Source organism: Bubalus bubalis, chromosome 4 (assembly GCF_019923935.1).
Source record: "Bubalus bubalis isolate 160015118507 breed Murrah chromosome 4, NDDB_SH_1, whole genome shotgun sequence".
NCBI classification, from domain to species: domain Eukaryota; kingdom Metazoa; phylum Chordata; class Mammalia; order Artiodactyla; family Bovidae; genus Bubalus; species Bubalus bubalis.
The window spans coordinates 53,907,331-53,921,113 of record NC_059160.1 but is presented as its reverse complement, the minus strand read 5'-3'; the positions used below and the strand labels follow the sequence as shown (position 1 = coordinate 53,921,113).

Here is a 13,783-nt window from a genome sequence, read left to right as displayed (position 1 = left end):
ACAGACATTCTGAGCTGTGCTCAAATCCTGGTGCTTCTATTTTTTAGCCATATGAACTTGTGTAAGTGACAATCTCCTATGTCTCAATTTCATCCATAAACTGGGATAATAATAGTTTCTACCTTTTAGGATTAAGGATTAAAAAATTAGGACATAAAATCACTTATAATAGGCCTGGAACACCATGAACACTACCTAAGTATTACCAATTGTTATTTACTATTATTATTCAATCTTTATTGGAAAGGAACTATTCTTGGATTAAACATTTTGGGTTCCTTGTTTTGGTGCTACCATTCACCCATCAACAACCAATTCTGTTATCCAAGGAATACTGAGTTTTGCTTAGAATAGAAGCCCTATGATAATAGGGACATGTCTCTGCTCACTGTTACAGCTCCATGTCTACAGCAATGCCCAAAACATTTCAGGTGCTCAATAAATAACTATTGAATGAATATAATGAACCCTCTGATAATGTGCAGGATCAAGTCATTATACTTCTTCTGTAATTATTATTTTATCCTTGAACATACTTAAATAGTAACATTTATTTAGACAAATAAGCTGTAAAATAAAATCCAGAAGGAAATGACATTTACATGCAGAAACATCAGGTGCTGCTTCTCTTGATTTTTCCTTCTAGTCAGGAGGCCCTTAAAGAAGGATGTAATGGATAATTATTGGTACAGAATGAGGTTTAAGGATTCCTTTTTCCCAGGAACATTTTCCATCCAGACCAAAACCAAGGGTTCTCATCACGGGCACTGGAATCTCCAAATCCTTCCTTCTGGCTAAGGAAATGATCACTCTCACAAGCATTGTAAGATGCTTAAAGACCATTGTGAGGGACCTTGCAGATCACTCAGACCTGAGAACTAGAGAGGGTGAGAAGTGGGGGCAGAGTCAACAACTCATCACTGGAAATGATACCTATTGACTCAGACCCATAGGGATTTGATCATTTTTCTTACACATATTTTCAGCTCTACCTGGAACATTAGAGTGATCAACAAGTCCTTTATAAAAGCAAGTTAGTACATTGCACGTTGATGGTGAAAATATCTCATACCTCCTGAATAGAAGGAGGATGACATCATTGTGTAAAAATGTTTATTAAAATATCTAGCTCAGTGGCCACTGAAAAAAAAATCTTTGTGGGAAGAAAATGGGCATTCATGTAGGAGAGCTTGAGATGCTATCTGTTTACAATCCTGGCACTTTCCCCTCTAATATCATACAACTTTTACCAGGTTCACTAGACATGCATTTGTTGCTCTACAAAGCATCTGCTGTTAAGCTACCGGTAAAGTTTTTATTTCTAACCTTACATCTTATTCTGCTTCTTAAAGGAGTTCTCTGGAAAATGGAAGAAAGACATATGCAGCTACAGAGTAGACATACTATTGTCTCAAACTCTTTGAAACATTTCTGTTCAGTTCTCAATAGACCCTGCTGATGGTATATGGCTCATCAAACCCCCTTAATCACTATTATTAAGGACACTATTGCTCTATCAAACTAGTAACCAAATTAATTAACAGGACTAAAAATACCCTAATTTGGGTTTTAACCTCTTTTTCTGTTTACAAGGTATGACAGCTTAGAAAAAGGATTTTAAAGAATCTGAAAAAAGCCCATTCTAAGGAAATACTCCAGAATGAAATGGTTACAAGTAAAAAGAAAGCACATGAGGTATTTAATCTCCAGTCTTCTTCTCAAGCCAAATTAATCACAGGTTTCCAGATAAAAAGTTCAGGTATCTTCTATACCTCTCTCTTCACATTCATGATCGCTATAGCAAAAAGGATTGGGGTTAGTTCGGCCAATCATATAGATCTTATCCCTTTCCCCAATTCAGAGATTCTTTCTTTTCTCTCAAAGCAGAAGTGTAAGGTGTAAAGTCTGAGTGGAGGGATCTTCTGGACTCTTTCTTCTGGGACTGTCTTGGCATCACAGCAAAGTCCTGGGCAGAAATTCACTTGATAAAGCTGACACCGCTCCAAGTAGCATGGTTCCCATGCACACAGGCGTATGATGGAGGCCATTCAGAACCAGCTGGGATGTCGTCTGGTTTGCATTTGGCTCTCTTCCCAGGCTCTCACATGTGACTTCTTTGTTGTAGACAATGACAGTGACAAAACAAAAGCACTCAGGGATTTAGTCTCAGTTGCATCTGTTGCTTTGCTCATTGTTTTAATTTAATGACGCGGGCCACCCTTGACAATGGGTGGCAAGTGGAGGCCTGCTAGAAGCAGCCGTCGGAGCTGGCACCCTCCTTCAGTGCACTTCTTGAAGGGGTTATGAAACCGTCCCACATTCAGCCAAGCAAAAACTTTTCACTTCAACAGCCTGTCCAAGACAAACAAACCAGCTAAAACTGTGTCTAGTATGCAACTAGACAGATTTTTGAAAGGAAAACAGTAGTGAGTAAATACTGTTTCCTATTGACACCAGAGAAGGTAAGATTATTTACAAAAAGAAAAAAGTTGGTCCTCAAGCTCACTGGGGTTGGCTGAGGAAACATACCCTCTGAAGGAAGGGTTAACTGACTCATGAGGGAATAGGTTTGATAGGGGTTAATTTGTGATATACATTATTACACAGTGTATGCCATACACAGATATATAGGAAGCTGGAAAATGCCATGAAGGGACCATTCACATTCCCCCATTTTCTCTTGGCGATCCTAGCTCTTAGTTTTCCAATGGAAAACTGTCCACAAACTTAAGTTCCCTGAGAGCTAACGACAATGGCAATAATAGTTATCTTGATTAAAATTTGCACACATTTTACAGTTTACACAGTAATCTCCGTGAATCCTCCCAACAACCTCAGGAGATGACGTTGTTTGCATTGGTATCATTCACAATCTAAGGCTCCTGAAGATTTAGTGACTTGCTTGAGGTCACATAGGAACAAACTGATAGACCTAGTACTAACAGTAAAACCACCTATTATTTTCATAAAATAACTGTTCCACCAGTTGAACATCTGTATGTGCTGGTCACTGTCTTATAAGTGCTAATTGTAGACATTTTCTTATTTAATTCTCACAGTTCTCTCAGAGATGGGTACTACTGTCTTAGCCATTTTACCTTCATGAAATATGAATAAAAAACAACGTGCCTGATTTCTTACAGTGAAGATGTGACCATGTTTGGGATTTGTATCAGTCGCTTCTGATCCTGGAGCTCACCAGATAGATACTCGACCACGGTGCCTCCCAAAAAGGTAGACCAGTATCTGCTGATGCAAAACCCAAGTCTCTTTCCAGTAACAGTAATTGATCATGTCATGAGTTGCCCATGATCCCAGATGGTGGCAGATGCTGGTTTAGAGGGTAAGGCAAGACTGTAAACTAGGGAAGTAGGTACCCTCCCTTATCCAGTGTGAGCTGAGTCCCATTTATATGCTATTAATGGAGGTCTAATAGCACAATATTCTTTTAGCAAAAGCTAACCATGTGAATATGATAAGCCCTTATTTTCTCCCCGCCTATCTTTGTAAGACATTGCCTGAGAGGCAGAATCTAAAAGGATTATAATAGCCCTTTTAAATTTTAGGGAGGAAGCAGTGATGTTTTCAATAGACTATGTTTCCATCTCCACCCACTACAAACAAGTTAAGTATTGTATGACATAAACTCTAAGAAAAGCCTGGAACCCTATAAAAAATGCTGGGAAAATACTGCCCATCATGGAATGTTAATAGCCTATTGTACAGCCTAAAGTTCTAACTCAGCATTGACTTTCTCCTAAAAAGGGCAAAATAGGAAAAAAAAAAAAGGCAATGGATGATTGAAGAGATGGCCCAGATGTCAACTTGTTGAAAAGGATGTGCCCTGGCTATTTTGCTTGCTTAGCCTGGAGAAATGTGAAATATTGGATGATGATTTAAATGTCTCAATATCAACTTTGATATCTCATTATTTCGGGGGATTATAAGTCCTATTTCCAGGAGAGTGAGGTCAGTCTTTCATCTCTGGGAGCCAAGTACAGTGAGTGTCATGAGATCAACTCAGTGCTCTGGGATGTGACTTTTAAAACCGAAGGACAAGGTGTACTTTTCAAGAGATGTATGCTCCTGGTAGAGTAACTGCCTCTTCAGCAAAGAGATAGGTGTAACAGTCTGGGCACAGTGTTGGTCTGCCCAGCCCCCTTTCTATTTATGTTTTTCTGGAAATGACTTCACCCTATCTTTTATGTGGTTAGAGTGAGAAAGGACATCTTTTCCAACATGATCGTCTCCTCTGACCATGCATGGTAGATGGGCCCCACAGCTCAAGAGTGTAGTGGGGACATCAGGGCAGACCCAATTTCTGGGAAGCCCAAGACTTCTTTATTGGCCATCTTTGGCTCAAGGACTCCTCAGTGGCTTTGCTGACTTTTCTTTAGATGGTACAGCCATCTAGGATGCTTCTCCCCAGTCATCTCTCCTCCTCAGTTTCACTGAGGTCAGACTTGCACTTGCATTCTGCTGGCTTGCTCAGGCTTCCCTGATCCTCTCCTATTGCTTTTCACATGGGTATTTCCCCTCATCAAATCCTTGCTCCTTTAACCCAGTATCATATACATTTCTCAGAGAACCTGGATTTATACACCTAGCTTGGATCCCAGCTTCCAACACAGAACTGTGTGACCTTTGGCAATTGTTATGTTGTCCTCGCCTTCTCAGTTTCCTGTTCTGTAAAATGAAAGAGGGGAGTAAGAGCACCCACCTCATAATGTTGTGATGATTACATGTGATCACCCTTACACATCTACCTACCGTAGCTGTGTGCAAGAGAGCCAGCTGTTTCAAAGGCCCTTGGTTTAGCTCTTGTTTGTGAACTTGATGGCAACAGCTGTCTGTTCTGGCTTCTGTGCTGTCAGAATCCACTCTGGGTCTGCCTTTGTTGTGGAATAAATTATCTAAGTGTTTGCTTTCCCACTAAAAAGTAAACTCCTTGAGGGCAGGTAGCATAGTCCCTTCACCTCTATCTCCTCCTTGGATGTGTAAGCCAAGTGGCGAACCAGGAAATGCTTGTTAAATTGATTTGCATTTCCTGCAGGAGTGGTGGAATAGAGTTCAGGTTAACAGCAAGCCTTACATGGCTTCCTACTTCTTGCTGTGCACAGAGCCCCTGTCCTGTCTGGGAACTTACAGCGGGCAGATTGCAGTACAGTAAATATCAGTGAAGAAATGAAGAGAGAGCACAGTGCATAGTTCACATGCTGGAGTCCATCTTGAGTTTGGATTCTGGTCTGACCACTTGTTAGGGCAAGACCTTGGCAAGACATTTAGCCCCCTTAGTCCAGGTTTTCTAATTGTACAGTGGGGGAGAGGGCATAATTATAACATTTACCCTTCAGGCTAATGGTGAAGATTAAGGAGGTGATTTGCGACAGCCTTTACCTCAGGGCACGTGCCTAATAAAAAACAGCTATTACTATTGCCTTTTTAGAAATAGTTGCTGTTGGGCAAGCACACCCCATGCTTGAGTACTGCCCTTTCTCTGACTGGGGGGGTAATAGTTACTTACTGGGTGCCCAGGGCGCCCTTGACTGCTACACTAGAAGACGCATAACTCTTGTTTCTAGTGACAGGTCCATCCCTAGGAATCCCCCAGTTTAGGGAATGTGTTTATCCTATAATTATTCACAGATTATCCTGTCTTGGCAATTCCTTACTTTTCAAAGGATACCACCTGACTCTGTTTGAAGTATTTTTGTCTGTGATGTAACAAATCACTACCAAAATGGTTTAAAAGCCTGAAAAAAGAAAAAGGAAAGGGAAAAAAAAGCTGAAGGGTATTTTCCCTTACTGGCAAGAGTTATTTATGTTGCCTTTAATAGTCTTCAAGGATGTTGTAAAATACTCCAGGGCTGCTTAGGCTGTTGATTTTATGGGCAGCCTGTTTTGTTAGCTTTTTGTGTTACATTTTTAAATTAAAAAACAAACAAACAAAAACAACTACACTTTAAGCACACTATCTTTCCCAGAGGGAGTTGATTTTGGAATTGCTGAAAGGTTCAACCGTTGTGGTATTTAAAAAAGTGAAACACCAGACTCTAGCAATTTCACTGCTATGTGCTAAAGATTCGGCATATTTTTACCTAAAAACTGGATTTGATTATTTTTTTCTCTTTAGCCTCCAAAATAGCATTGTTTCATCTGACATAAAACATACGTTGGAGTCCTTACACTCACGTATGCAGTAATTTATATTCCAATGTTCTGGGGGCATGTGGGGCTCAGGGTTGTTACCTTTTGGTATCATTTCAATGCAATAGTGATGAGTTCAGAGATTAGTAGGAAAGGGTGTTACCCTCTTTCACTCATGCTTCATGTGTGTGACACATCTGGGCAGAACATTCAAATACTGTGTTCTGAATTTTCCTCCTCTGAATTGAGAGAAATTTTGCAAGTTTGGAAGGCTTTTCTGAACTTTTAGGATGAACAAAATAACACTACGACAAGTTAAAGTGATTTGCATCTGTTTGAGATTGACGTGAGTCTTCAGCATATAAAAGTAAACACGCATGGTGCCAGCCAGTGCTTTTCCAAGACAGAAAACGGCACAAGAACAATTCATGTGTGTATACAGTTTAAAAAACAATCAGAATTGTGCCCAAAGTACTTTTACTTCCATCCTAGTGTTCTTTGAAGAAGGAAACAAGTATCATTATTGACAGAGACAAACCAGAGCATCCAGTAGTGGCCTTGGTCAATCAATACTGACAAAATAATGCTGTGTACTTATTGATTCCTTTTATATTTTTCACTTTTCTCTAGTCCTCCAATGCCTCATGAATGATTCAAGTTTGCCACACTCAGACTGTGACATAAATATTACATATTCTCAAGTCTACAATAGGATTCTTTATCTAACCCTCAACCTGCCATGGTCTTACTCCTAATCATTTAGAATTTTTGTCTTGCCATAATTGTCATCTACAGCTGTGAAAATACCACATCATATTTTCATGGATGGCAGAGCTGGCTGGTCTTTGATTACATGACCTCTTGGAGCTGGCCAGACAGAAAGCTCCATGTGAATGTTTATATATTTTACAGAGAATTTTGTAAGAAATTCTGGCATGTGAATCCCACTGTGTGTGCACACACACACACACACACACACACACACAAAGTAAAGAAGAGAAAATAATCTTCTTTCTCCCAAAACTATTTGCTGTAGTTAACAACAGATTGTAAGTTACCACCAAGGATATTTGGAATTAAAGCTGGATGGACCTTCAGCATTCTTATTTCTATCAAACCTCCACTTTTTCAAAAGACTTAGTTTTCTGACCAAATGGATCTTAAAACTATAATCTCATCAGTGAATAAAATAGATGGGAATGTTTGGAAATGTTTTCTAGCTCTTATTACTGATGGAGGAGTAGCCCATTGAGGTATGATTGAGTTCCTAGTGTGGTGAGAAGTTTCTTTGCTGCTCTCTATTAGTACCAGACATGAGCTCATATGCCCATTGTCCCACATCTCTCATAATTTCCTTGCTGTTCTCAATTTCCATTTCTCTCTATTTGAGTTTAAATGTAAGTCTATATTTCTAAACCATCTCTTTTGGTTGCAAGATAAAAACAAGGTGGTCCTAAGGGTATGAAAGTGTTAGTCACTCAATTGCGTCAGACTCTTTGTGACCCCATGGACTGTAGCCCACCAGCTCCTCTGTCCATGGAATTCTGCAGGCAAGAATACTGGAGTGGGTTGCCATGCTCTCCTCCAGGGGATCTTCCTGACCCAGGGATCAAACCTAGGTCTCCTGTATTGCAGGCAGATTCTTTACCATCTGAGCCACCAGGGAAGCCCCCCTTAAGGGGGTTAAAGCAGTCCCATTAAAGAAGGAGTCCTAAATAGATGAGTATCAGGGAATGGTACTCAGATTTCAGTTAGAGCTCTGAGGATGAAAAAACTGATTTTGACCTTGCAGATCTGTAAATTTAATGGCCACTGAAAAACTTCTCCTAACCTTGCCTGGTCTTTCTTTAAAAATAGACTTATCTTGCCTAGGCCAATACATATTATCACTGATTTTCAAAGGATTCAGGAGCTGGGCTTTCAATCACTGGCGAATTCTATAGTGGATATTTAAAAACTCATAAAGGCACTCTGCTTCTTTTAAAACAATTTATCTTTATTTTTATTTTTTATAATTATTTTTCTACTGTACAGCCAAGTGAATCAGCTATATGTATGCATATATCCCCTCTCTTTTAGATTTCCTTCCCATTTAGGTCACCACAGATCACTGTAAATGATTTATCTTTTCGTTGTCAGCAAAAGGCTTCCACTTTACCTCTAGACTATCAGTTTTGTCCTGGATTAAAAGTCAGCTCTCTGTTATCTGATAAACATTGCTCAAAGCCCTATTCCCTTCATACAGGCAAGCAAAGAGAACAGACTTCATCTTCCTCCATGGTGTGTAAGTGGACTTGAGAAATGGCAAGCCTTATTAGTTAGGAAAACACTGTTTCCTGTCGGTGAGTGGTGGGAGGGAGAGGGTCAGGAGTTGGAGGGAAGTGGGAGGAGGGGCTCTCCCGGAGCTGCTTTCTCTGCCTCCTTTTCCACCCTTACATCCTAACAGCACGCACACGAGAAGCTGTATGAGGTTTTGTTTGTTTTCAAGAGATGTTTGAAAGAAGATCAAATGCTTGTGAGAGGCACTGAATCGGCAGCCCTAGAAACTGAAATGTCCCGGAAGCTGTGTGAGCCCGGAAATATCCCACATTTTTATTTATTTTGGCAATATTACTTTAAACTAGTAAGGGCTGGAGTTCATGCTACAATTAAATTTTCCTCAGGCACTGTGAAATGAAAACACATATTACATTTGATTTTAACTGGTTGAGAAACATGGTGGTTTTCTGAAAGTTCTTTTCTACAACCTCAAAATAAAAGTCAACAGTTCCTCATACAGGACAGTCGAGCTTCCACTGAAGTCGGAATCATTCATAGAACTGGGGTTCTCTGGGTTGGAAGGGGTCTTAGGTCACTGAATTCTCTTTCTCTTATCATGTGCTTGAAAGACACTACCACATCACTGGAAAGTGTTGGTAAGCTTAAGCTTGAAGTTTTTGGTGATAGGGGACTCACTTCCACTTGGTGAGACCTATTTCTTTTTCAGATGGCTCTAATTTTAAAAACTAAGAAAAATAATATCAACTAAAACTTTAATAGTGCTTACTATTTGCCAGGTACCATTTTAAATACTATAATTTATATTTGTACACGTACACACAATCTCAATAAATCCTCACAACTCTTATGAGGTAGATTCAATTATTACTCCCATTTGGCAGATGAGGAATCTGAGGTACAGGTAAATTACATTATTTTCCCAAGGACATGCAGCTATTAAGTGAGATAGCCAGGGTCTGAAACCAGGCAGTCTGAGTCTAGAGTCTGTGCTCTTAACCACTATGTTTTATTGCCTCTCCTATCTTTATCATTCTCCTTCATGTACAGAGGTTTACATATCGTGGGTACTCAGTAAAAATATGTTTCAACAATTTAAGGATCATGAGTCCTTACATATTCCTTTTAGTTTTACACACAATCATCAATTTCCCCTAAAAGAAACAGTTGAAACAGAGGGCTTTTAAATTATTATGAATACTCTGCCTACTTCAAGAAAGCATTGAGGGGAAGAATAGGGAACATAACATTCAGTATAAAGTACTCAACTGGTTTCCACCTTTAGCAGTAAGTCCTTGAATGAATTCAATTTTGGCTGGAGGATAGGAAATTCCAAACACGCAAAACCTGTGCAAGCACAACACCTCCGCCTTCCCTCTTTGACTCTGCACTTGCATCTCTGTCTTAGGCAAGGACAAGAGGAATTATTTCATCTCAGCAGTGCTTCCCTGGTGGCTCAGACAGTAAAGAATCCACCTGCAATGCAAGAACCCTAGGATTCATCCCTGGGTTGGGAAGATCCCCCTGGAGAAGGGAATGGCTACCCACTGCAGTATTCTTGCCTGGAGAATTCCATGGACAGAGGAGCCTGGTGGGCTACAGTCCGCGGGTTTGCTAAGAGTCAGACATGACTGAGCATCTAACACATACACAGTGCTACTTAACTTTTATGGTCTATTTCCCTACCACTCTTCCCCTCCCTATCTCACTCATTTGTCCATCCATCCTTTCATTCATCATTATGTGCCATGTATCACTAGTGCTTATTTTAATAGTAGAAGGGATGAAAGACAGCAATAGATTCTTTCTGTTTACTTAATTTATGTTATTTAGAAATCACATGTAGGCATTCAAGATGACTGCTTTAGAGTTAATATAACCCACTGCAAAAAAAAGAAAGAAAGTGAAGTCGCTCAGTTGTGTCCGACTCTTTGCAGCCCCATGGACTGTAGCCCACCAGACTCCTCCATCCTTGGAATTTTCCAGGCAAGAGTACTGGAGTGGGTTGCCATTTCCTTGTCCAGGGGATCTTCCTGACCCAGGGATCGAACCCAGTCTCCCGCAATGCAAGCAGATGTTTTACTGTCTGAGCCACCAAGGAAGCAGGGTTTTAACTAATAGTCTGAAGGTGAAGCATTCTTTAACTGGGAAGTTCTATTGCTTTCTTTTCCTTTTAAAGTCTTTGCCTTTTTTCTTGAATGAAGTTCATTATTGGGTCTAATTGTCATTTATCCCTGTGTTATAATGGCATTGATCCGATCATCAATGAAAAAGGGAAGGGATAATCCTCTAAGAAATCCCACAGGACACGGACTGTTACTTTTCTGCCAAACTGTGGTCCCTTGAAAAGCCATCTCAGTTTGCAGGTTACTCTCAGGTGGTAGAAACAGTAGGTGTTGGCTTATGCTTGAGGCTGGTTCCAAACCATAGATGTATTAACAGAAGAACTGGAAGTCTCCTGAAGAAGTTGGCTGGCCAGATGGGCTCAGGCTCCAGCCTGGCTTTTATCTGTTCTGATAAGCCAGGACCCACTTTGCAACCATAACAGCAGTGTCTTGGCTCTCATACGATACTCTGACAAGCTCGTGATCAAACTTTTTCCTCCTGGCTTGAGACTTGGGCATATCTATATATCATATATCCTGGGTTTTCAGTGAACCATGGACAAAGGATGATCCTGAAGTAGAAAGAATGGCTGGGGCATGAAGGACAAGTAGAAAGGATGTTCCTTTATACTTTGACATCTTCAAAGTGGGCTCTTTGGATGAAATGCTTCACTCCTTGGTTTATCATCTTCTTACCCTGTGTTGTCATTTGCTTAGCTGAGCACTTCTCTCTTGCATCCTCCCTTAGCTCTTATAATTCACAATTTGAATGATCTTGAGACTTTTTGCTTTATTATCTATGAAGATACTAACCCTACTGCTTAAATCAAGGAAACTGAAGGAGGAAAATCTTTAAGACTCAAATTCTGTGATTCTACCTGGCGTTTCTTTACCCTCAAGAAAATTGAGTGCTTTTGTTCTCATTCGCTCCCATCTTTGCCTTTTGGAATTCTTTCTTAGTCCATGTTGATTTTGTGCTGTTCTCTGCTGGCCAGAAAGAGGGTGTGGCTTAGAAACCAAGCCATTTTCAGCCATTTCAGCCATCCTTCAGCCAATTCTAGATCTCAGTATCCTTATCTTTAAAATGGAGGGACTGAAGCAAATGATTTGAGTCCTTTTGCAGCCCTAACATAGCATGGTCCTGGTATTTCATGGAACATAAACTCATAGGATTTCAGGTCTAAATATCTAGGAGGGTGGGGGGTGAGGGGTGAGGGGGTGCATGCATGAGAGAGAGAAGTTTATAGGTGATGGAATCATAGGGCAGTAGTCAGACATCAGAAGTCTTTGGTTTAGGGCTGACTTGTGTCCCGCCCCCGCCCCAAATTCACAAGTTGAAGTCCTAACCCCTAGTACCTCAGAATGTTACTGTATTTGGAGATGGGGTCTTTACACAGATAATTTAAGTGAAAATAAGATCATGATGAAATGGCAACCCACTCCAGTGTTCTTGCCTGGAGAATCCCAGGGACTGGGGGGAGCCTGGCGGACTGCCGTCTATGGGGTCGCACAGAGTCGGACACGACTGAAGCGACTTAGCAGATCATATTTTAATGCAATATAACTAGTGTGTGACTTAGCAGCAGCAGCAACTAGTGTCCTTATAAGAAGAGGAAATCTGGGCACAGAGATTTGTCCAGAGGGAAGATGATGTGAAAACACAGGGAAAAGAAGGCCAATTCCAAGTGGAGGAAAGAGACCTGAAACAGATCCTTCGCTCACAGCTCCCAGAAGGAACTGATCCTGCCAATACTCCGACTTTGGCCCTCCCGCCTCCAGGAATGTGTGAAAACGAATTTCTGTTGTGTAAGCCACCTAGTCCGTGGTGTGGTACTTTATTCTGGCAGCCCTAGCACATTAATACATCTTTTATATCTGATTCCAAAGTGCACATGCACAAAGTTCAGTGCCCTCCTTTCCTAGGGAAGCTCTCAGGCCTCATGGGCCTTTAGGCAAATACTGGGTGCCCTTTGGCCCAAGCTTGACTGAGAAATGCAGCCTCCAGTCACACTGTAGGGAAGGAAATCTGGGAATGTTTATGACAATTCAGTCTTGCTGAAAATTTGGGGCTAATATTTAACTCCAGGCATTTATTGACATGGAAATTCTTGTAAAATTCACAGAAAAAATTAAAATACATACAAAAACCTTGATTTTTATTTTAATTCTTGTTTTTCCATGGGGAAGGGAATATTGCTTTATTTCCCTCTTTTGTAATTTTTGTTCATGTTTTCATTCTTGCCACTGTCTTTATTTGGATTTTCTCAGGCATTATATGTTACTTTTCCCTTTCTCCATGTTTATCGGCCACTTCCTACAACAGGTTTCTTCTCCCCCTTCTGTCCCATGCGTTCTCTAGCTCCAGCTGGCCTACTTTTCTTCATTTCTTTTATGGCATCTCCCATTTCCTCTCTTGCTGTCTGCTTCTCTCTTGGCCTCCTCACCTCTGTCTTAGTCTTTCTTTCCTCCGTGTTCCTTTCTTGCCTGTGTTCAGTTTCTAGCTCCAGTCTCTCTCCTCTGCTCTTTCATCTTCCCTTTCATCTGCTGACTTGCTTCCGTCCCCTCCTTCTGTTCCCCTCCTGGGTGTTTCTTTGGCCCACCTTTCCTTCTCCTCTGAGACTTCATTTTCTTGTTGGTAGATGGGGGCTGATACTGTAAACATCACAAAAATAATTGCATTGAGAACAGGTGGTCCCCTTGGTGTCCCCGAAGACCAGAGCCTTTGAATGCCTTGGCTCCATAGATGCAGAAGACAGCACTGGTGCTGGAGAGGTGTCTGGACCTCAGTCACTATTAAACCTGCCATCCCAGAACTTAGGGACTCATCTCTGACACCACCCACCCCCTCCCAAAGTAGAAATTGAAAGGCATTGCTTCACCCGGAAAGAGAAAGATTTAACCTGCCTCTGCTCACCTTGAGCACACTTCCCAGTCACATTCACCTAAAAGGTATGTAGGGCTTGCTCCCTGACACATCGACTGGCTCCTGTGTTCTCTCTGAATCAGATTGTGCCAGTCCTTTTCCATCACTCAGGGTGGCTCCCTGGGGTCACATGTCTGCGAAGGCACCTGTTCCAGCCTCAGCTGCTAATGAGGACCAGGAAGCAGCAAAGGTGTCATTAGGAGCTTCTTGATCGCTTATCATGTGCCCTCTGCACAATGCTAGTTTTGACTCCAAAGATTAAAACCACTAGTTGGTTTTTTTTTTTTTCAAAAGAGTCCCCAGGGAAATCTGAGCGCATTTAACTTTCCTT

General features: G+C 41.1%; 1 protein-coding gene across 8 annotated transcripts in view; it reads right to left on the bottom strand.

The window, feature by feature from the left end:
• IGF1 (insulin like growth factor 1) overlaps positions 1 to 13,783 on the bottom strand; it is a 78,082-nt gene that overhangs the window by 6,992 nt on the left and 57,307 nt on the right. For 3 of the 8 annotated variants that reach the window (XM_045165398.1, XM_045165399.1, XM_045165400.1), the window contains exon 4: positions 4,282 to 13,181. The exons of 3 other annotated variants lie outside the window; for them this stretch is intronic. In XM_045165398.1, the coding sequence (XP_045021333.1) occupies positions 13,020 to 13,181 (162 nt within the window). In that variant the 3' untranslated portion in view covers positions 4,282 to 13,019. Of the gene's footprint in view, positions 1 to 4,281; positions 13,182 to 13,783 lie in introns of those variants that run through there. 2 more of the 8 variants (XM_006058807.4, XM_006058811.4) reach the window with 2 other exon arrangements.